This window comes from Salvia splendens, chromosome 20 (assembly GCF_004379255.2).
Source record: "Salvia splendens isolate huo1 chromosome 20, SspV2, whole genome shotgun sequence".
NCBI lineage: Eukaryota > Viridiplantae > Streptophyta > Magnoliopsida > Lamiales > Lamiaceae > Salvia > Salvia splendens.
In genome coordinates, this window is record NC_056051.1 from 3,294,824 (window position 1) to 3,319,083 (window position 24,260).

General features: G+C 39.1%; 3 protein-coding genes across 3 annotated transcripts; 1 reads left to right on the top strand and 2 right to left on the bottom strand.

Moving 5' to 3' along the window:
• The first annotated feature begins 8,080 nt into the window (after nucleotides 1-8,080).
• Nucleotides 8,081-11,351, top strand: LOC121780872 (serine decarboxylase-like). Its single transcript, XM_042178513.1, has 5 exons — nucleotides 8,081-8,582; nucleotides 9,031-9,262; nucleotides 9,366-9,559; nucleotides 9,703-9,839; nucleotides 10,376-11,351. Exons 1-5 carry the CDS (start codon nucleotides 8,267-8,269, stop codon nucleotides 10,940-10,942), a joined length of 1,446 nt encoding a protein of 481 aa, XP_042034447.1. The 5' UTR covers nucleotides 8,081-8,266; the 3' UTR covers nucleotides 10,943-11,351.
• Nucleotides 11,352-11,423: 72 nt separating this feature from the next.
• LOC121781999 (abscisic acid 8'-hydroxylase 3-like) lies at nucleotides 11,424-13,833 on the bottom strand. The gene is made up of 9 exons (XM_042179697.1): nucleotides 13,374-13,833; nucleotides 12,976-13,294; nucleotides 12,741-12,893; nucleotides 12,383-12,661; nucleotides 12,214-12,300; nucleotides 12,051-12,129; nucleotides 11,861-11,967; nucleotides 11,653-11,771; nucleotides 11,424-11,514 (listed from the first exon to the last, which is right to left on the bottom strand). The coding sequence occupies exons 1-9, from the start codon at nucleotides 13,565-13,567 to the stop codon at nucleotides 11,424-11,426; spliced, it is 1,428 nt and encodes a 475-aa protein (XP_042035631.1). The 5' UTR covers nucleotides 13,568-13,833.
• A 221-nt stretch (nucleotides 13,834-14,054) lies between these two features.
• On the bottom strand, nucleotides 14,055-16,366 carry LOC121782885 (transcription factor VIP1-like). Its single transcript, XM_042180871.1, has 4 exons — nucleotides 15,792-16,366; nucleotides 15,410-15,542; nucleotides 14,627-14,711; nucleotides 14,055-14,536 (listed from the first exon to the last, which is right to left on the bottom strand). The coding sequence occupies exons 1-4, from the start codon at nucleotides 16,226-16,228 to the stop codon at nucleotides 14,355-14,357; spliced, it is 837 nt and encodes a 278-aa protein (XP_042036805.1). The 5' UTR covers nucleotides 16,229-16,366; the 3' UTR covers nucleotides 14,055-14,354.
• Nucleotides 16,367-24,260: the final 7,894 nt, after the last annotated feature.

The following is a 24,260-nucleotide window of genomic DNA, read 5'->3' on the forward strand; positions in this document are numbered from 1 at the left end:
TTGTTGTCCATAGCCCCAAAATTCTATTTCCGCCACTATAGTGGACAACTCCAATAGCCCCCAAATTTTATAATCAATTTTCATTTTTAAATATTTTTTAGTTTCAATCAAGTGTAATTTAAAGAATCGTAGTATAAATAACTAGAATACGAGGTAATTAGGCCCGAATATTCGTTGTATTGCAAACCGGTAAAATTATACGACGAATAATTAAAATAAAATACAACTACAAAACTCCGGCACCGTCTACTCGGTGTCGGAGTAGGCTTCCTCGTCTTCCTCTTCTTCTTCTTCTTCTTCTTCTTCTTCTTCTTCTTCTTCTTCTTCTTCTTCTCGCTGCTGCCGGCCTCGGCTAGATGAAAATGGGAGTGGGGGAAGAGGGGGAGTGGTATTTATAGATGAAAAAACGAAAAAAAAAAAATTCAAAAAATGCGGCTATAGCCGCGGAGGATATCCGCCACTATAATAGCCGCGGCTATAGCCGCGCCTATACACCCACCGCCGCGTCCTCGCCCCACTCGCGGCGAAGCCTCGTCCGCCGCCCTCCCCCCACCAGCCGCGTCCACCCTCGCAGCGGACACCCCCTCCACTATAATAGCCGCGCCTACCGCCCCGCTCGCGGCTATAGCCGCGTCCACCTTATAGTGGACGCTCTTAGAGTTCCACTTTTATTAAATAGTAAAACATAAAAAAACAGCTATATTTAAGTTATTTTATATTACTAGCGTCATTTTGGTTTTCAAGGAAAACAAAAAATAGACCAATCTAAAAGTTTCCTCTCTTATTTAAATTAAGGATCTCATAGTTACCAACTGCGGAATATTCTAACTACGCATGACACAGTTTATATGTCTGTGTATTAATTTGTTTAGCAATCTTAGGTATAAGTCACATCACTATAATTGATTTACTTGCATGAATGTGGCCAATAAACGATTTTCAAATTATAGAACATATAAAAAAATATAATGTAGACAAACATTTTTTTGTCTTTGTGATATAATCTGAATAATGTGATATTAGCTTTCTTGTTGTGCTTTATACTAAGTACTATATTACTTGAAATATTTATTCTTATCCATAACACATAAAAAATCGAAAGCAAGCATGCTCAGTCACGTATAACAAAATTCTATGGACTTAATTAATTACACAAGCTAATTAAAGCACAAGAAAATGGCTGTATTTAATTTGATCTTTAAATGCCAAATGGCCATGGAATTACAGAAATAACAGACAAGTACAAAACATAATTTTAATTTGAAGTAATAAAATCTTAGATGCTTGTTTCCCACCAACACTAATGCCAATTTCCTTTCCATGAAGCTAATTAGTACAAGAATCGAAGCATAAGACAAGCATATTTCCATTTAGGTAATGCAACTTTCAAACAGTAAATTAAATTCTTATCCCATATTAATAAAGTCAAGTATGACATAATGGAGATATTATTCTCATTAAGCTTTTTTTTCCTTTTAAAGATACCTCTTTTCAGTGTCAAACTAGTTGTGCTTTTAGTTCATTTAGGAGTAATTAGTTATTATGATTAGACACCATGCCAATTCCTTCCCCAATTATATATTGTAATTTCATTAAAGAGACCATCTTCATGTTACAATAATGTACTACTACATAAAATACAATTCTCGTGCAAGTAATAAAATTCCAGTTAGAACACATGTTTGCATGCAATTAATTAATCAAACAAACCATAAGTATGCTTAATAAAGGATAAAACGATAGTAGTATATTAATTATTTCATCGTTGGTGATGAAGGCTTGCTAGGCTAGGATAGGATACAACTCTAGGTCGTCTACAATGGGCACTTACAGTTAGAGAATCGTATCTTTCCTACAAAGATATGCTTTAATTCAAAAATACATTTATTATTACTAAGTAATGACCACAAAGCCAATAAAAATTAATAACCTCGCTTTCAGGAATCATAAATGTAATTTAAATAATAAAGTATAAACATACAGAATAGTGTTGGAACTGAGCAGATACCAATGGGCCAGTGATATATTGGGCCTAAGTACATGGTATGGATTGTGAAAAATTTTACACATTTTGATGAAGGATAAAATTAAACAAAATTTTCAAAGTTCAATATATTTTAGAGTGAACTGCACCAAATGACCCTAACTTTTCGCTGTGTAACGGCAGAGGCCCCTAACTTTTAAAAATCCCACCAGAGAGATCTAACAAAATATGTAATCACAAAACGTGTATATTTTATCATTTTTCGGACGAAAATGCCCAAATGGGCTGAAGGGCAGTTTAGACCTTTTACGTACTACACCTGCTCCCTATGCCTGCACATAGTCTGCATGTGCAGGGGCTGTCTTGTCAAACAGTATAGTCGTCATAATTACATTCTCCTATTTTCTTTCTCCTTTCCCTCCTTATCCGTTTCATTTTCGTCTTAAATATTTCCCTCTCTAACATAATAGGCGATTATATTTTGTTCGGCATCTGGTTCGGCATCTGTTCGGCATCTGGAAATTACGGGTTTTCATCTGGATTTCGCTGAATTTAAGGTATCCACAAGGGTTTAAGTGATTTCAGCTGGAATTTTATTTTGCAATTGGTGGTTGATTTTTTTTTTTGTAGGGTTAGCATCTGAAAAACTAATTTGCAATTCTTGGTCGAATTTAATGGTTGTAGGGTTACAGTCGGGGCATGTGGAAAATTTTGCTGTTCTTGGTTGAAGTTTACAGTTGGGCGGAAATTTTAGTTTTTGTGCTATGTGTTATGTGTTATCTTTTCGACGAAATTGAATTCAGGCCGTGTTGAATTCTTGCATTGCTGATTTGAATTTTATATTGTCAAATTGAATTCAGGTCGTGTTGCAATGTCTTCCATTCGCGACGTTTGTCTTCTAAGCTTTTGGTCAAATACTCTTCAAACTCGATATCCCTGGGGTACCACTCAAGCATCAATAATGGTGCCGATGGTTTCCTCTGCTCCTCGTGCTGATGTTTCTTCCTTTTCGGTTTACTCTTACTCTTCGGCACAATTGGGTCCGGTTCGTTAAGCTCTTCAATGACCACAGTGGTTTTTTTACAAGCGTTCACAAATTTTAGAAGCTCCTCCGCTTCTTCCCTTCGCTTCTTGAGCAAGGCGGCCGCCTCTGTCAGCTCCACGAGATAAATGTGAACAAGCTTTGTGCTAGTAGCCGCGACTTTGAGAAAATGGGCCAGGTGTGGATCGTCCGTAATGGGCAGCAAAGGACCTCCTATGTCTACGCCCATACAACCATAACTGTACATTGGATTAACGTAATAGAACTCACAGATGGTTTTCCTATTGTACCCCAACTGCAACACCATTGAGGAAAGATCTAAGAGCTCGAATTGGCGAATCCAGTAATAGTCGAAGAATGTCAATTGCCCCCCAACATACTTCTTCTGTCCATTGATTTCGAAGATTGACCCTCCGTGATGAAAAGCGACGAAAAACATCCCGACATGGTCCGCTGTTAGGGGGTTTGTATAGAATTAGAAAACTTCTAAATTTAAACCAAACAATTTCACATATAAAGTCCTAATTTCCCAAACGCGACGACATCAAAATAATTTCACAAAACAACCAATTTTCGGAGCCCTAAATCACAGTCAAAATCGCTTGCTTGGAATTTTAAATTTGAACTTACTATATTCGTCTTCCGGAACAAAGAAATCTAGCCGAGGATCGCGAATGCTCCACGTTTCTGGGTCTACGTCGATTATCTCCGGTCGACCCCTTCTACCGTATCCAGGTGATGCGGGAGGTGATGGTGACGCAGAAGATGGCGTTGGCGGCTTCTTTTTGCCCCTTGAAGAACTACGGCCGGAACTTCATCTCCGTTTTGGAGGCATTGATGAAAATGGCGTGAAAGGCAGCGGCGTTTTCCGAGAATTAGTAGATAATTGTGGTGAGATACGGTTATGCAGACGAAAATGATGCAGTTAAAGTGGATTGGAGGGAAAAATGAAAGAGAAACTACCGCCTAATTGTTTTGGCGAAATGGCTACAAAATTAGAAATTACAATGCAGGTCCGAGGGTTTGAAAATAATAGGGGACAAGAACCATGCTTTGCAGTCACATCAAATCTTTTCGCAGGTCCCATCAACAGTCCATGCAGCAGTGGCGGTCATACAAAAGGCCGGTTTTGCCCTTCCAAGCCCTGAGGGTATTATGGTCCGAAAATACACGATTTGTGATTACATATTTTGTTAGATCCCTCTGGTGGGATTTTTAAAAGTTAGGGGCCTCTGCCGTTACACAGCGAAAAGTTAGGGCCATTTGGTACAGTTTACTCTATATTTTAAGAAGAATGGTAAATGTTACTGTACTATTTTGTTCTATACATAGATTGTGAACAATGGAATATCGATTATTTGCGTGATCGTGATATACTTGCTGCCACTTTAGAGGTGGTTGACGAGGTTAATCTATTTATGATTTCTTTTCATCAATCATAGTCGAGATTTGTTTGAGCTCTGATAGCATTTCAAATTCTGATTCACCGTCAAATGAGTTTTGCTAAGGTAAATTTAGTTGAATTTTTGAATGATTTAAAGTGTTCAGACCCTAATCATCAATTGTTGTTGAAAGTTGATACCCGTCCACCCAACTCACAAAATAAAAATATATAAAATCCTGTGTTGAATAGGAAATGTTCTACTTAGAGTAGGATGAGAGAAATATATTTTTTTTGAAGTGTACATATAATTATAGTTTCTTATTTATGTTTAATTATTTCGAATTTGTATTCAATAAGTAAAAATTATATGACCCATGCTATTTTTTAATAAAAATGAAATAATCCAACCATAAATGAAATAATCCAACTATGATGGAACGACTCAAATTAAAATATGATCCAACACTAATGTAACGATCCCACACAATGAATAAACGCTTCATAATAGTGCTCTTAATTCTTAACGATCCCACACAATGAATAAACGCTTCATAATAGTGTTCTTAATTCTGAACACGTGGGATGGTTTGGTGATGCCGCCGACCAGAAATACTAAGACCATCCACTACGCTGTCTCTATACCGTCCCTTAACTATTTGACCACTATTTGAGGGCCCCACTGTCCTTTTTTCCTCCATCCCTTAACTAAGGGACGGAACCTGCAACGCTCCGTCCCTTAACCGTCCCTTAATTACTATTCATTCAATTTCATTTTTTATTTTTTTTTCCAACCCAATTCAATTTAAACAAACACAATTCATTAAAATTAAAACGACATTACAGCATAAAATAAAAATACAACTTAAAATTTTAAAAAAAACATAATTAAAATCTTAAAAAAATAAAAATGACATAATTTAAAATACAATTTTATATGGACATCCTTAAATATTTTGTGTTTCACTTTCGATGTGGGACAAAATCATTCTTGGATGTCTCTATAAAAGAGAAACAACCAATAATGATTTTGTCCCACATCGAAAGTGAAACATAAAACATTCAAGGTTGTTTCTATAAAAGAGAAGCAACCAAGAATGACTTTGTCCCACATCGAAAGTGAAACATAAAACATTCAAGGTTGTCTCTATAAAAGAGAAGCAACCAAGAATGACTTTGTCCCACATCGAAAGTGGAACATAAAACATTCAAGGTTGTCTCTATAAAAGAGAAGCAACCAAGAATGACTTTGTCCCACATCGAAAGTGAAACATAAAACATTCAAGGATGTCTCTATAAAAGAAGAACAACCAAGAATGATTTTATCCCACATCAAAAGTGAAACATAAAATATTCAAGGTTGTCTCTATAAAAGAGAAGCAACCAAGAATGACTTTGTCCCACATCGAAAGTAAAACATAAAACATTCAAGGTTGTCTCTATAAAAGAGAAGCAACCAAGAATGACTTTGTCCCACATCGAAAGTGGAACATAAAACATTCAAAGTTGTCTCTATAAAAGAGAAGCAACCAAGAATGACTTTGTCCCACATCGAAAGTGGAACATAAAACATTCAAGGTTGTCTCTATAAAAGAGAAGCAACCAAGAATGACTTTCATAAATTCGCAAGCCCATCAAATATATGTGGGCTATTACGAATTTCTTGTATTTAATTATTTGTAAGAATTGTTTTTAAATATAAAAACAATTTTTATAAATAAAAAGTATTTTTTTTTTTAAATTCGATTTAAAAAAAATTGATTTATTGCGTCATCCGTGACGACGCCCACTCGCGGGCTAGCGAGTGGGAGTCACGCATGCATCGGGGGCGCGCCACGTCGCCCGGGCGCGTGACGGGCCGGCGCCTCCCTTGTCTCGCGGATACGGGCTACGGGACGGGCTACGGGACGGGACGAACGTTGCAACGCGTCCCGCGGCAGAACCGTCCCTCCGGGATGGAACGCGAGCAGCGCGGGACGCGTAGTGGATGCTCTAACAAACTGCGACACATTTAAACTTTGGAATATTAAAGAACTTATGACTCAACAAAATATTCACCAGACAAACAAGGAAAACTAACTCTAAACTTTGTCTATTGATTTTTGCGGGCCCACTTGAATCTACGAATATGAGCCACGTGGACTTCATTGAATATTCCAATCCAACAAGCACCCTACCACGTGATCCGCCCAATAAATGTCATTGTAATCTCAAATTTCCCCCCTAACTTTACATATATATTACTTCCTTCGGTCTAACTAAATTGAGTCGTATTTCTTGTCATAATTAAGTTGAGTTATTTTCTTTTTTAATAGAAAAATAAAATATTTAATTACTCTTACCTTATTCCTCCACCTACTTTACTCTTTTTATTTCTCCTACTTTATTTCTCTCTTATTTTTCAACACAATTTTTTAATCTTCGTGGCCAAAAATTTTGTCTCAACTTAGTTGGACTATAGTTGGGACGGAGGGAGTATTTAATTTTTTCGTTTTAGTAAGTCTTTGTACTTTTATATTCGATGTATTTCAATCCTTATTTGATGAAACCGTTAACTTTTTCATTATAAAATAACACATCATATATTAATTATTTGAATATATTCCACCTAATATCCTAGTTAGAAAATATGGACATAACATAAATAAATAAAAACAAGATAAAAACAAAAACAAAAAAAACTAAAGAATTTCAAATTGTTAAAAGAAATTTGTTATTTGATTATTTGGAGTTTAAATATTAATTTATTGTATTTGGTTCCAAATAAATTAATATCCAAACTTCAAATAATCTAACAACAAATTTCTTTTAACGATTTGGAATTCTTTAATTTTTTTATTTTTGTTTTATCTTTTTTTTATATTTATGTTATGTTCATATTTTCCAACTAGGATATTAGGTGGAATATATTTAAATAATTAACATATGATATATTATTTTATAACGAAAAAGTTAACGGTTCCGTCAAATAAAGATTGGAATATATCAAATATAAAAGTATAAGGACTTACTAAAATGAAAAAAATTGTATAAGAACCTATTGAAATAAGGCCATTAGCAATGAGACGCCCTAAGGCGCGCCACGTCATCATTTTTATCCTCCTACCCCACCTGCAATGTGGAGCCCTAAGACGCGCCCTATGCATTTTTATTTATTTGAATATTTAACTAAGTACAAAAATTAGAAAAAAACTTCATTTCATTTATAAAAATTAATACATTACTATACGAATTAAAAATTAATACATTTATAAAAATTAATACATTTGTTCAACGTATAAGGATGTGTTTTGCCAACGTAAATTGATTCAAATGGCCCCACCACATTATACGGATGCGTCCATGACTATCACGTGCGCATTTTAATTAATGTAATTGGTTCAATAATTATAAAACTAATCATCAATTTTAAGGTAATAATGAATTTGCATTAATTATTTATAAATTCAACTTTTCACCAAATTAAATGTGAACTAATTCATCTTGCCTAGTTTGCTAGCTAGTGTTATCCCTTCCCAACACGAATCTACGTCGAAAGAGAAAATCCATTTGGTTTAGCTTTCCAAACCAAAAGTGTTCTTGTTAGTCGAACCTAATAATACGACGTCGTTCAGAGTGTTGTAGCTATCTCATAATCTGTATATATACTCCCTATTTTAAGAGTAAGCATCTGCGTACTTGCTCTTCTTCATCTCTCCTCTTTTGCCCGCGTTTCGCGTTCCTCCAAATATTTGCTCGCGTTTTTTGGTATTCAATTGATACCGCATTTTCTCTAATTTCTGCTCCATATTTTCTCCATACAAACACGAGCATTTGTTTATTTTTACTATTTTTTCGGAGCATTTTACTAAACCAGGTGATGGTAGGGAGCAGCGTTGGATTTGAATTTGATACGACGACGTCGTTCAACGGAAACAGAAAGGATTTGGATCGGACGATGGCGGCGGGAGCGCTAGCCTTTGATCCGACTGCGGTGGTAGCGGAGGCGGTGCCGAACGGAGCAGATGTAGAGATCATCACAGAGATCGTTTTGGGGAGGAACGTGCGCACCACGTGCTTCGAGGTCACGGAGCCTGACCCCGACGACGAGGCTACCGGAGATAAGGATGCGTCCATGGCCAGTGTGTTGGCGAGGTATCGGAAAACTCTCGTGGAAAGGACCAAGCACCATTTAGGTATGATTGTTCGGTTTAAAAGGAGTATGATGCGATGTTTTTTTTGTCAATTCAGTATTTAATTGAATGGAGACGCATTGGAATTTGGAATCAATCTTTCCGCTGTGGTCTAATCTGTATGATGTTTCTCTTGAATTTTTTGAAATGGACGTTTCACCTTCATCGGTTTACTGTATATTCACTTTTGCTAGAAAATGTCGATAGTTTCTGATTCTGAGTTGATATGCTTTTGGTAACCTATTATGTTTCTGTATTTGTAAACTCAGTTTTATGTTCATTTGAACTTTCTGAGGAAGTTCAATGGAACAGGGGCAGTGAATTGGCAAATTGTCAATTCCATAATGTATTAGAGTTTTGTTAAGTGACTTGTTGAAATGCAGATTTTGGGCAAATCTCATAATTCCACTGTTCTGATTGCTTCCCCAATTTGTCTCGTTTTTTTACACAGGTTATCCATATAATCTGGACTTTGATTATGGTGCTCTTGGTCAGTTGCAGCATTTCTCTATTAACAATCTCGGAGATCCATTTATCGAGAGCAACTACGGTGTGCACTCTAGACAGTTTGAAGTGGGTGTTTTGGACTGGTTTGCCCGCCTATGGGAAATTGAGAAGGATGACTACTGGGGATACATCACAAACTGTGGCACTGAGGGTAATCTTCATGGGATCCTTGTTGGGTAAGTACTTCGCTTTTCTCTTTGAGTCTGTCATTTTATTCATAGTGGTTTTTTTTGTAGGTAGGATCGTATTGTGATATAAGTTGATTGATACATTATACAGAAGAGAAGTTTTTCCTGATGGAATTTTATATGGATCAAAGGAGTCCCACTATTCTGTGTTCAAAGCAGCAAGAATGTACAGAATGGAGTGTGTAAAAGTTGGGACTCTGATCACCGGAGAGATTGACTGCGTAGATTTTAAAGCAAAGCTGCTTCAGAACAAGAATAAACCAGCGGTCATTAATGTGAATATAGGTAAATCTTTCTTCGAAATTCTTCAAACTGGAAGAGTGCAATAGAAATGGAAGTTCACACGTGCTTATGTACTGTATGCTATTGACAATTGACATACTCAGCAGCATATCCTGATATTTTCCGATTTATAATCTAAATTGCAGGAACCACTGTAAAAGGGGCTGTTGATGACCTTGATCTTGTTATACAGACCCTTGAAGAATGTGGATTTTCACATGATAGATTCTATATCCATTGTGATGGCGCTTTGTTTGGTCTTATGATGCCATTTGTTAAAAAGGTTTGCAAACTCTGTTGTTTCATTCATTCTGTATATTTTTCCTACCTGTAACCTTCTTTGACTATAATAAACATTACTGATGGTCTCCTCATAATTAGCATAGAATATGTGGAAAATAAATAATTGTGATGAGCATAAAAGATAGGAAGCCCTAACTTAACCCAAAACCATGGTCAAAGGTAAAGGGTTGACTCCCTATTATATGCTATTCCACACTTTCGTGTGAAACCGATGTGGGATCGTATCAAATTGTGAGAATAATGATACAGCCAAAATATGAGTGGTGAGTGTAATTTTACTTGTATGGGTAGCATTACTTAATGTTTGTGGATAAACAAATCATCAAACTAAATGGAAAGATTCAAAAGAAGGGAAATATTGAATCCAATCAATTTCAAGTATGACTCTAGTTCCTTGCTTCTATTTTTTTTCTGCTGAATCTTTTATCTCATGCTATAGTTTTGTAACTAGGCTGATATCAAATCCAGGCATTTTCTCTAAAATGCTCTTGCTAAGTAATCTGTGCTCTTGTTCAGGCACCAAAAGTTTCTTTCAAGAAGCCTATTGGAAGTGTTAGCGTTTCAGGCCACAAGTTTGTGGGATGCCCAATGCCTTGTGGAGTGCAAATAACGAGGCTAAAAGACATAAATGCTCTTTCAAGTAATGTAGAGTATCTTGCCTCAAGAGATGCAACAATCATGGGAAGCCGGAATGGTCATGCTCCAATCTTCTTGTGGTACACGCTAAACAGAAAAGGGTACAAAGGATTCCAAAAAGAAGTCCAAAAGTGCGTCAGAAATGCTCGCTATTTGAAAGACCGACTCAGGGATGCAGGGATTAGTGTGATGCTCAATGAGTTGAGCAGTACAGTAGTGTTTGAGCGGCCTCGAGATGAAGAATTTGTTCGCCATTGGCAACTTGCCTGTGAGAGGAACATGGCACATATTGTTGTTATGCCCAATGTGACCATTGAGAAGCTGGATTGCTTCTTGAATGAATTAATTCAAGGGCGATCAATTTGGTATAAAGATGAAAAAGTTCACCCCCCTTGTCTATCAACGGATATTGGGACCCACAATTGTTCTTGTGCTCTTCACAAGTGATGTATTGTGACTTGAGAGGATATTTAGTTGACTTCTGTGTTGAAACTCTTCTCTTTAGAAATATATCCCACTGATGTCTGTAATAAAATTGAGGAAGATTGTGTTTTTGGCAGAAGTATTTGACGTGGTTGTTGTAGAATTATTATTGTATGGCAGTCGTGATACATACTGTTTTACCTTGAAAGTGTACGAAAATATCGTTGCAGGCTAGTGTTGCTTAAAGCATAAGTAAGCAGCAGAATGTTATTGAGAACAGTTTCCCCATAATAGGCTTAATTATCAGATGAACCCCTTGTCTAAATCTGCTTCATAATAATGCTCTAATATTCTGAAAGTTGAACAATGTATTTAGTTTCCATGAAGTTTCCTGAGCAATCTTGCATGCTTTAGACTTCCAACCATGCCTAACTAAATCAAGTAGCAGCAGATTACAATTGACTTTTATTGATGGAAACTGAGCCGTAGCATGTTGTTGTCTTGTCTATAGAGGCTCTATCATGACAGGATACTTGTTTTTAGGCATCCGCACAAGCGTTGGCTGGACTGAATCATCCCTGTCTAGGGGCTTCCATCTGCATTTAGGAGTCACAGCATCAATTACTTGGAAATGGTATTTCTGAATACTTGCAGAATAGTTAGAATATCTTCATGGTTTTGTTTTTTAATCTTGGTATTTCTGATTCTTGTTTTTGCAGTTATGTTGTTTGTACCTGTATCTGCAGACCAGATGATGGATGAAAACACAAATTTCCAATTTTGCGAGGTTGATTCCAGGGCACATACGCGGTCCATTTCCGAATCCAAGAAAACTATAAGGTCTCAGTGGCTCCTGAAATACACACAAGAAGTTATACTTCATTTGACAAATTTGAATTGGTGAATGTCTCTCTGCTTAGTTTGTGCGGTTCTAATGCTTACATCGAATCTGGAAGGATTGAACTTCTCTGGTTCGGGAAAGATCTCAGGATCATGGTGGATGGATACAACGTCCAAGTTGACAGACCAACCCTTTTCGATTTTGTATCCTGAGAAGTCGGAGAAATTTCATAGTGGTATATGTTATAACCTTTTCATTACACTCATCACAAACTACTGGTAGGGAGTTTACCATCAATATCAAAGTCTTGTGCAGCTTTTCTTGAATACCATGGCAAAATTGTTGCTCTTCTAAGAGTTTCACTGATGACCTGTGATTTTAAGATGAGAGAATTTTTAGTTTGTCTTCCACTAACTACATTAGTATTGCGAAGGAATGGATAAGTGCAACTGACTTTTGCAGTGTATGGCATATTGGTCACTTCTGACCAGGTAAGGCTTGATCCATCATCTCTGCTACTTTCAATTTGCTGATGTTCTTCCTGCAAAACCTCAATTCTGAGTATCTGTAACCTTTCAAATATATTATTATGATATGATGACACGAGTGTGCAAAGATATTACTCTGAGACGTTCTAATACTTCAGGATTCTCTGCAAGAAACTTGATAAGCCATGTTAGAGCAGCTGTAGTGGTGTCATGGCCTGCAACCAGCAGTGTCAATATGTTATCCTTCAATTGCTTGTCTGTAAGCTTATTATCATCATCGTTGTTGTCGTCTGCTTCTGAGCTGTCTTTGCTATGCTTCTTCAACAGGGACTGCAAGAAATCCTGCTGGAAGCCTTCTCCCTTTCTTCGTTGGGCAATGGTAGCATCTAACATCGCATACATCCTATCTCGTGCCTAATCAAGAACGGTGGATTGTGTCAGCAAAATTTATGAACTTTTTCCTCAAAAGAGAAAATGATGCGAGTGTTTGTACCTTGATGCCTCGATAAAAAGCAGTTCCTGGGATCTTAAACGGCAAAGAGGCGAAACAAGAAGATATGATTTTGAAGTTGGACCTGAACTTTTCTTGTTCCTCACCTGTAGGCTCCAAGCTCATGATCATGTGGCCTATCACCTTCAGTGTGAACTGCAGAAAGATCACACTTATTTAGAAAGCAATGGTGCACCACAAATCAGAAGCACACATATATATAGCACAAAGTCTTAACCGTGGAAGTCTCTTCAAGAACTAGAATTTTTCGGTTGGACCAATGATGTAAGGTCTCAATGGCCAAAGCATTGATGAATGGGAAATACTTTCTGAGAGCATCCATAGAGAGGGGCTCCCCTATGAGTCTTCGTAGCCTCTTGTGCGCTTCTCCGCTCTGTGTAAGCAAGCTCGTCGGGCCAAGAACTTGCTTCCCCGTGTAGAAGAGATTCAGGCTCACTAGCCCATCTTTCCCTGTCAGTAGAATCTTGCTCGCTTCTCTCCCCGTCATGAACACCGTATATCTCCCCAACACATAACTCTTGAACACCTTGCCATACCTGTTAACAAAACAGTGACCTAAGTGGACATTAAATTTTCACAATTCTTGTAAATTGTGTTCCATCTAGTTTTCAATACCTTTGCTGCCTTTCCTGCATGAAGCTGAAGATGCCGGCCGGGCTTGAGAAAGTGGAGAGGAATGAGAAGCTCTCCCCCACAACGGGCCAGCCCAACGTTCCTGGGATGCTGTCCATTGCCTTGGGAGCACTGCTTCTTTTCAGCAAGAAAACTGAGAGAAGGAAAATTAAGACGAGCGCTACTATCGTCAACATCTCTCTCTTTCCGTGGGAGCACTACTATGGGGATTATCTTGCCTTGTTTTGGATCAGGTTAAGTTATATACTGGCAAGCATTTTATGTGTCAAAATCATTTGGTGAATTACTATGGTGATAGCTGCATTGTTTCCATCTTCGTTAGTTTCAGTCTACAATAGCATTGGAAGGTAGCCTGGTGTTGATGTGAATGAAGTCAAAACTCAACTAAGAAGAAGGAATCAAATGGGGGCCAAAGATGTTTGAATTAATTATTCTAACACCAAATCACCAATTATATTTTCTTGTTTAGATGAAAAATCCAAAGACAGGCTTTACCAACAATGACAACTTTTTGGATTGAATAGTATGGCTTTTGTTCCATTCTTTTCGTTTTTTCGAATTGTATCATTTGGTCGAATGTCATTAAACAACAGTTTAGTTTTGGATGTAGTCTCTGTTTATTATTAGAAAGTTATTTCAGAAATCCATATTGCCATATTCTGATGAAGTAAAATAGATTTAGGTTAATTGAACAGTATCCATGAAACATATACGCCTAATTATATAATGTCGACGCATGAAATGCGTAATACAATAAGAGCTACACATTCTGGTAAAGAAGCTTTTCCTAAGTCGGTAGAAGATGTATGTAAACACTACATTTACAGAGGTCTCTAGCATGTTTCTCTAGTCGCAATACAAGGCAGGAGCATGCGTTCATGTATATATACAACTGGATAATATACTTCTCTTTTACAAATGGCTATGCCTCAGACATCATCAACCCCTCCTGTTAGGTTGCAGTTATGGGCTGCTTCTCGCGTTGTTGGGGCTCGTATGCTGCTGTTGCTGCGCATAGTAATTTGCTGTTGGAGGCCGGGGTGGGGGTGAAAATGGGGAGGAACAACCCCTGCTGCTTCCATTGGAGCCATGGCCGGCTGTTATCTTGAGCCACTGCAGTTCACTCCTCAACGCTTCGTTCAGAGCTAGAATAGTTGTACACAGAAAAATGTGCACATATTAGCCGTACGAGTTGTGACTTGTGAGAAGAGATAACAAATGATAAATGCACTTACCGTCTCTGAGGTGTGTTTGCTGTTCCATGGCCTGCAGCTTCAGTTTGAGTTCCTTGTTCTCCGCTGTCAACCCACTAGTGTCTCTCTGCATCATGCCAACTCCATTCTTAGTACGGTTTATTCATTTCACGGTTACAAGGTACTACAGACACGAGGAGTGTATACTTGAATCTGAGTAAGGGACACTGGTGGTTTCCTTTTGCATTTTATTAACAAGAATATGTAGAACACTAGCATCATATCACGAAACAAACCCTTCGTTGAACACAAAATTTTGATTTTCACAATTGCATCAAAAAAGATAATCTTATAGGCTATGCACCAATATGCTACACTTCGTTGGAAACAAAATTCCAATCATGTTAAAATTGCAAATCAAACTGTCTCGATAATCCCTAAATTTCACAGTTATCTCCCTATAATCCTCTCATACGTTTTACCATCTCACATCTCTTATCATGACAAAGGCATCATTTTTAAAACAATGCCATAATGCTAAGACACCCGGAGAAGTGCCATAAACCCGGTTTGGTAATTTCAACCATCAACGCTTCATATTTCTGCTAGCAATCAACAAATTATCACCACAAAACTGAACCAATGCCAAAACCTTTTAAAGTTCAAGAATCCACCCCTACATTTCTGCAGCAAAATGCCATTTTCAGTCAACTCTTGCTCTCCGTATCAATCACCTCGATTCACATTTCACACTAATACTTCATATGACCACAAAGCTCGTGAGTCGAATAGTTACCAAGTTTGAAAACACACAAGTCCACATACCTGCAACAATGTGATCTTAGCTGAGAGCGTAGTCGCTTCACTTTGAAGAGTCTGAACTTTCCTCTCCAGCTCACTCGTGTATCGCGATTTCCTCTCTTTAGATCGCGCAGCAGACTGTCGATTTGCCAGTATCCTACAAAGCCAGCAACCCTCTAAATCAACACAACACATCTCCAACAAGTAATTGCATATACACAATTCACACAAACCACAAACTCATTTCTGTGCACAAAACCTAACAACATCAACACCACAAGGCAAAGGAGAAACATAACCCTAAATTAAAAGGGGGAAAAACGGTAGCATAAAAATTCAATCAATCTATCAAAGATAATTCAACAATTCATCACCGAAATCAAGTCAACGGCGGTCAAAATCAAACCTCTTCGCTCTCTTAGGATCAATCAGGGCGAGCTCCGCCAACCGATCAGCAGCAACAGCCTTCTTCGCGTTCGAATCCACCTCGCACGACGTCGTCGTGCTCGAATACCCATCCATGGAGTTGCTATGCCTGTGGCGCGGCGGCGGCGGAGGCAGCTCGTCCAGCACCAGGCCGTCGAAGAAATCGGCGTCCACCGAGAGGCTCCGGAGATGAGCCAGGCCGTCGTTCCTCTTCGACTGCTTCTGCGGCGGCGGCGCGTCGAGGTTGAGGTCGGCGAGGACGCCGTCGACAAGGATGTCGTCGAGGTCGGGGAAACGGAAGGACTCGGAGTGGGCCCGGCGGTGGAAAGCCAACCGGGCCGGGGCGTTGGGAATCTGGTCTGGGTCGACCCGACCCGGATTAAAGGCGGAATTGCCGAATTTGGGGTCCACGTCCATCAAATTTTGGAAGGATTAGAGTGAGATGAGCGAGAATTATATCGAGGGTTGAAGATTTTGGGTGAATTTGGGGGTTTGCGACTTGTGAAGTGAGTGGAGAAGAAGTTAAGAGTTTAGTTGAAAGTAGATACAAGTTTTATTATTTATTTTTTTCCTACTATTTTTATATGAATGAAATCAATAATACAGTATCACATTATTTTACGAGCATGTTACTTTGAATCCGTGACTTATCAATTCTAATTTTTAGAGCATCCTTAACCTCGTCCCCAATTCAGGCCCAAAGTCCCCTCCACGTCATCATTCCCGTAAATTTGAGTCTCAGGCCACTATTGCTATAACCAGGCTCCATCCCGGGCCACAACTATTAAATTGCACTATTCACAATTTACCATCTATTTTACTCGTAAAATAAAAAACGTTGAACAATTATAACACGAGAAATTTATTTTTAATTCAAAAATAATAAATTATAAACTAAAATATTAAATTAGAACATAAAAAAATGCAAAAAAAAATTACTCTTCTTCCCCTTCCTCTCGCCCTCTTCATCCTTCTTCCCTCTTCATCCTTCTTCAAAATGAAAAAAATGAGAAAATTAGGGGTGCAAATGCAAAAGAAACCAGAAATCGTCGCCCTCTTCTTCCTCTTCCTCCATCTTCTTCCTCTTCCCCTCCCCCTCCTTCCTCTTCCAAATGCAAAAGAAACCTAAAATTGGGGCCCGTAATAGGAAAAAGAGCACCTCCAACGCCAGCCAGGCCGGACCCCGGGCGCGTCCTCAAGCAACAACTTCGGCCCCGGGACCGGCCTGGGCCGGAACTTCCTCTCCTCCATCGCTGGTGACGCGGGCCGGGACCCAGGTGAGGCCCGACCCCTTAGTGTTAAGGATGCTCTTAGGTGAAATATTTTTTGACCATCCGCAACGTTGTCTCTTATCCGTCTCTTAACTATCTCATCTCTTAACTATTCATGGGCTTCACTGTATTTTTCACTCCATCTCTTAACTAAGAGACATCACCTGCAACCCTCCATCTCTTAACCATCTCATCCCTCAACTATTCATTCAATTTCATTTCTTATTTTTATTTCCAACAAATTCAATTAATAAAAACACACTTCATTAAATAAAATAAAATAAATTTACAACTTCAAATTCTTAAAAAATTAAAAAACACATAATTAAAATCCTAAAAAAATATTAAAAATACATAATTTAATTTCTTCCGCGCACTCTACTGGTTGCCAAAGTTTGTCCAAATGTGCTCCATTAGATCATCTTGGAGTTGGGCGTGGGCGGTAGAATCACGTGTCCTTGCCCGAAAGACAACCGATCTTGCATTGATGGATGCACTCCACTGCAAGGCGGACTACTTGCGGTAGAGATTCCCGGGGTTTCAGGGTCGAACCAATTTCCCACATCAGGTCCTTCGTCGACGACAATCATGTTGTGCAAGATTATGCACGTATACATGATGTCGACCATATTCTCCATAAACCACGTACGAGCCGGGACTTTGATAATGTTGAAGAGCGGTTGGAGAACCCCGAACGCTCTCTCCACATCCTTGCCAGCAGCCTCTTGCTTCTACGCAAAAAGAGCATGTTTTTCGTTTACCGACCTGTTGTACGTCTTCACGAAGGTTGGCCCCTTCGGGTAGATGCTGTCGTCAAGATAGTACCCCATTTTATACCGTCGGTTGTTAGCGATGAAGTTGATGGCCGGCGCTTTACCATCCAAAACTTCGGCGCGGATTGGTTGAGCACGTTGACATCGTTGTTCGATCCGGGGACCCCGAAGTACGCATGCCAAATCCATAGCCGGTAGTCGGTAACAGCCTCGAGTATAACGGTGGGGTGGGTGCCTTTGTGGCCGCTCGTGTATGACCCCCTCCACTCCACATGGCAATTCTTCCATTGCCAATGCATGCAATCGACGCTGCCAAACATCCAGGGGAATTCGTGCACTTCTTCGTGAAGGTGGAGCAGAAACTGACAATCTGCCGTGCTTGGCTTCAGGAGAAATTCATCGGTGAAAGCTGCCCGGACGCCTTTGCAGAAGTTCATCAAGCACATTTTCCCAGTGCTTTCTCCAATGTGGAGGTATTCGTCGAACAAATCAGTCGTTTGTCCAGTAGCAAGCTGACGGATTGCTGCAGTACATTTCTGCAGCGTCGTGTGGCTGGGACGGCCAACGACGTCGAACCCTTTTTGGAAGAACTCTTTCCGGGCTGCCAATGTATTTGCGATGTGAAGAAATAGCAGTTTCCGCATGCGGAAACGGCGACGGAAGTAGGTCTCTCCAGCTTTCCCCATACCGGGTTATCACAGAAGTAGTCGCGTACTAACCTTGCGGCGGCTTCCTCCCGGTTACGATGGATGTAAGTTCGGGATCATCATTGAGGCGGCGCGGCTTCCTCCGCCTCCCTACGTCGATCTTCTTCAAGCGATTCTTCCATTATTCGACGCATTTGCTCAAATGGATCCATGAATGGATTAAATTTGAGAGAAGAATAAAATAGATGATTTGAGATGAAAATTGGAGAGGAAAGAGAGATGATTTGAGAAGAATAGATGTGTGTTTGTGTGTGAAAGAGGAGTATTTATAGAATAAAAAAAGATTTTTTTTAAAATGACCGTTGAACAGTCATATTACCATTTTTTTATTTTTAATTATTTTTATTAAATTCGAATTTTTTAAAAAATGATTTATCGCGTCAGCGTGACGAAGCCCACTCGCGGGCCGGCGAGTGGGTGTCACGCGTGGCGCCAGCGCGGGCGCGTGGCGAGCTGGCGCGCCAGCCGTTTCGGCGAGACAAGGAGTAGACGGGACGTTGCAACACGTCTCGCGTCCGTATCATCTCGGAGGGACGAGATAAGAGACAACCGCGGGACGCGTTGCGGGTGTTCTTACACTAAACTCTGTCTCTCTCTTCAAATATGAGTTCCATTTTGACAAAGAACATACTAAAAATAAAAAATTAAGACACATAATAAGGAATTTTAATGTACAATTGGTCCTAACCCATTAGATAGAAAAAAGTTTTTAAATCTCCAAAAATGAGTGTTGGTGCAAAAATCTTCTCCAACTATACACCAAACTCAAACTCATTTTTGATGTTTTTTATGAAAAAATACCAAATATGGTGCTACAAATATTTTGTGAGACAAAAACTTAAAAATAATGTAAATTTTAAATTTATTATAAATGATTGAAGTAAAACTACATTTTAATATATGGTATAGTTAAAAATGGATTTAAATTTACGGTAAATGATTGGAAATAGTATAAGAGAGTAGTATGTAAAATAGGGTTCACGCAATACTGATTTCTTCTATTTTTTCACATAGTAAAGTAAACAAGCAGGAGTGAGGACTAATTTTTATTTGATGAATTCAATAAAAAAATAGAGAATTTACTAAGATGGCGGGCCACGTTAGCGGTTAAAGGCGGAGACATGTGGCAGTTGGCGGATAAGAAATGGGAGATATTGAGCCCGGCCTACTTATTAAAACGGGCCCTTCTTCACTCGACATGTGGTGACCTTCTGTCTTGTTTAAAAAACATCTTTTCTTCTCGAATTAATATAAATTGAACAACTTTTGTCCTTTTCTATTCATTCATGATTGCCGATGCTAGGTTAATTTTAGAGTAAATTGCTTCAAAAGTCGTCAACTTTGCAAATAGTTTGGTATTTTCCGTAAACTTTAAAAGTTGCATGAAAAGTCATGAACTTTACCAGGTGTTGCAAATTTCCCGTACGACCTGACCCGGTACATTTCCGGCAAAAACTAATCCTACGTGGCTCACCGGAGGCGTGACATGGCAAAATCTCTGGCAGAACAATAAAACGACGTCGTTTTTTAGTTTCAATTAAATTAAAATGTAAATCAATTTATGGTTTATGTCTCTTCTCTCTGTGACAGAAATCTCAATTCCCGTCGAGATTTCAACTCTTTCTTCTCCATTGCGACATGTAACTGGTCGCGATTCGTCAATCTACAATCCCATCGTGTTTCCTCCATAGGTAGGGTGGCGATTCCTCCATCTGCAATTCCCGTCGCGATTCATCACGATTTCGTCTTCAATCAAATACGAGGTTAGATTTAATCAAACCAATGAATTTGATTTACGAAATCTGGATGTATGTCTATTCGAAATCGATTGTTGGATCTAGGGTTCGATTTCGAGTTGGGTTTTCGAATATAGGGTAGGGTTCGATTCAGATTTGATTCAAACTCGAATTGAAGCATGAATTCGAAATCGATCTGTCTATTTGTTTGCAGATTTGTTTATTTGTTTATTCAAACTCGAATTGAGGCATAAAATAGATTGTGTGCAGATTTGTTTATTTGTTGAGGGTTGAATTTAGGTTTGCAGATTGTTTGAAATCAGATTTGCAGGTTGAATTTAGGTTTGCAGATTCAAAAATCAGATTTGCAGGTTGAATTTAGGTTTGTAGATTCAAAAATCAGACGTGATAGTTTGCAATTTTCCCGTTAAGTGTTAAAATCCTTTAGTTAGTAAATTAGGGGAAGGGAAATGAAAATTAAAAAGAAAAAAAGTCATTTAATGCATAGTCAGCATCCTAACCATCCGCCACTTTAGCATAAAATTTACACGTCAGCACCCGGATGGCCGGAATACTCGACACGGGAAATCGGCACCCAAATGTAAAGTTCATGACTTTTCATGCAACTTTTAAAGTTTACGGGAAATACCAAACTATTTGCAAAGTTAACGACTTTTGAAGCAATTTACCCTTAATTTTACTACTCCATCATCTATCCAAGGATTTGAAAAATACTTTTATATATTAATTTTATAAAAAATAATAAATAAAATCAAATTAGTGGGCACGTGAGATTCATTATCAAAAGTAATAAAAAAACTGTTAGCATTATCAAAAGTAATAAAAAAATTGTTAGCATTTTGGCGGATCAAGTGGAAAGAAGCCGAAGAGCTAACTCAAGTGAACTAGCCGTTGGGGTTGGGTTCGAATTTCTGTTGGTGGCAGTTACAACTGCTTGAGCTCAACGGGAGTTGAGCAAGGGTTTGAGAAGTAACTGTCACTTACTCACATATACACATTCTCTTAAATAGATTGTGTGTGAGCTAGAGAAGAAGTAAGAAACAAGCCAAGAAAGATTGAGAGCAAGAAATGATAGTTTCATCGATGTTGAGGGAGATGAATGTTCTTGTTGCTTAGTCTAGAGCTAGTTTACGCCTTGTAATCCGCCCAGAATCAAACAATACAATACAAAATCCCTTTTCCATCCGTGGACGTAGGCCTAGAGCCGAACCATGTAAACATCTGTGTTCTTTCTTTTCTCGTTTCCATTTAGCATCAAACGCTGCGATTCCTTTTTTCACAACGTGGCGCCGTCTGTGGGAAGCGGCAATTGAAGAGTTGGATCGAGAAGAGAAGGTTTTGGAAGCAATCTTTGTGATTTAGCTATGTTCCTCTGAGTAACGCACAACACCTGCTTGAAGAATGTCCACTGCGAAGTTTGAAGTGGAGAAATTCACTAGCCGAAACGGTTTTGGCTTGTGGAGGCTAAAGATGAAGGCGATCTTGATGTAGCAAGGCTTATGGGAAATCTTGAATGGTGGAGGCACCGTTGATGAGAAGAAACCGGAGTTGGACGAGAAGGAAAAAGCAAGGGTTCAAGATATGCAATACAAGGCATATAGCACCTTGATCCTCAATCTCACTGATAGAGTTCTTCGAGAGGTTTCAAAAGAAGACACAACCGCTGGAGTTTGGTCTAAATTGGAGTCATTGTATATGACAAAGTCCTTGGCCAACCGGCTACATTTGAAACAAAATTGCTGACATTCAAGATTGCCGATGGAAAAAGTGTATTGGAACAACTTGAGGAGTTTGGAAAATGTGTTAATGATCTTGAGAATATCGATGAGGAGATCAAAGATGAAGATAAGGCCCTGATGTTGTTGAACTCTCTGCCATCGAGTTATGAGCACTTCAAAGATGCCATGCTTCTTGGTAGGGAGTCCAAGATTAGTTTTGAAGAGGTCTACTCTGCCCTGAAGCTCAAAGAGGTTCAGAAAACCAATTCCAAGTCTGTTGATGTAGCAGCTGAAAGCCTGAACATCAAGGCTGACTTCAAGAAGAATGGGAAGAAGAAGTCACACAAGAAGTCTTGGAATGAAAAGGGAGCTGAAGGAAAGGAGACCAGGTCATGCCACTATTGCAAAAAGCTCGGTCACCTAAAGAAGATTGATGGTCCTGGAAGAAGAAGCAGGCCGAGGAAGAAGGTGGGAAGAATGCTACTGCTGATCTTGCAGAGGAATTAGAGGTCCCAAAGGCTCTGTGTAAATCCGAGGATGCAAAAGATCTTCCTTGGATCATGAACTCGGGATGCAGCTTTCACATGTGTCCATCTAGAGACAATTTTGATGAAATAAAAGATGCAACTAGATCAGTTTTGCTTGGGAACAATCAAATCTGTAGCATCAGGGGAATAGGGAAGATAAAGCTCAGGTTACATGATGGATCTGTTAGACTACTCACTGGTGTGAGGTTCATTCCAGAGATCAAAGAAATCTGATCTCTGTTGGAGTTCTAGATGCAGATGTGATATGACCACGTATGCCGGGCATCAAGAGTCACTCCGAAGACATGAGCCGTGGGTTGATTGGGGTCCAATGATGGCCTCCCAAGGATGATAGGAAAGAAGAATGCTCGGATTTGAGGACAAATCCTTCCAAAGAAGGATAGGATGATACGACCACAAGTTCCGAGCCTCAAGAGTCACTCGTACTCCATGAGCCTTGGGTAGATTGGGGTCCAAGAACGATGAAAAGGCCATGACAAGGAGCTAAGATGTAGCTGGGGTCTGATTCAAGCAGTGATCTGACAAACCAAATGACGTCCAAATTCTCTTCCAAGGCAACCGATGTCTTCGTCTTCGAAAGAGGGTCGCGTGAGTATGTTTCACGCCTCGAACGGAGTTCGGATGAGAGAGATATGGCCGTTTGAAGAAAGCCGCGCAATGCAGAACAAAAACGCGCGGGCGGGCGTTTTCCCTTATGCAAAACGCCCGGTCGGGCGTTTGTGTCCGATTTTAAGAATTTAGGCAGAAAATTCGCCCGGTCGGGCGATTTGCCGTTTTCTAAACGCCCGGTCGGGCGTCGGCACTGTTTTTGCCAATTTTTCACTTATTTTGGGCCATTTTCTTATGTTTCCAACCCTAGCTATAAATACCATTTGTGAGACATTTATTTGGAGACTTTGATGAATGTTATTATGAAGACTCCTTTGAGAGCATCTCCCATGTGAGATTTCTATCCAAATTCCTACATTGTAGGTTGCTTGTTTTATGTTCATTTGGCTAAATCAAGTATAGGTATGCATTTATGGTTGTGTAGTCATGAATGTGGAGCCAATGGAGTGTTTGCTTTGGGTGAAAGTAGCCTAGGGTTGCCCACATCTTCTTGTGGGAGGTCATAGGTCCTCAAAGAGGATTCCTCCTTCTTTACACTTTCTTTTCACCTTCTTTCTCTCCATCCAAAACCATTTTGAGTTTAGTTTTTGGAGGCTAGGCTCTTTATCTTTACTTTATCTTTGAAAACACAAAAAAATTGAAATCAAACACCGCTTTGGGGATTTCTTGGGCACATGGAAGGTTTCCCCCACAAGGAACCTTATCATTTGGTATCTAGAGCCTAGGTGCCTACCAAGTGTTTGATTTTAAACCTCTATGAAATTTCATTTTCCTTGTTTTTCCTTATTTCTTTTGTTTTAGCCTTTGCTTGTTTATTGGTCAATTATTGTAGGATTGAGCTGATTTTTGGTGTGCATGAACCTTGAGATATGAACTATTTTCCTGAAAAATCTCAGCCAAAAATTCCATCATTTGATAGGTCAAATTAATGTGTGAAGTTGCTGCCCTGTTTTGTGCCCTAGTTTGACAGATTTGGGGAAAACGTAAAATCGAGGGTCCTCTTGATAACCTGCTATATTGGGGATATTTTTCCCTCATTCTAAACCCTTTAATCTTGTTATCTACT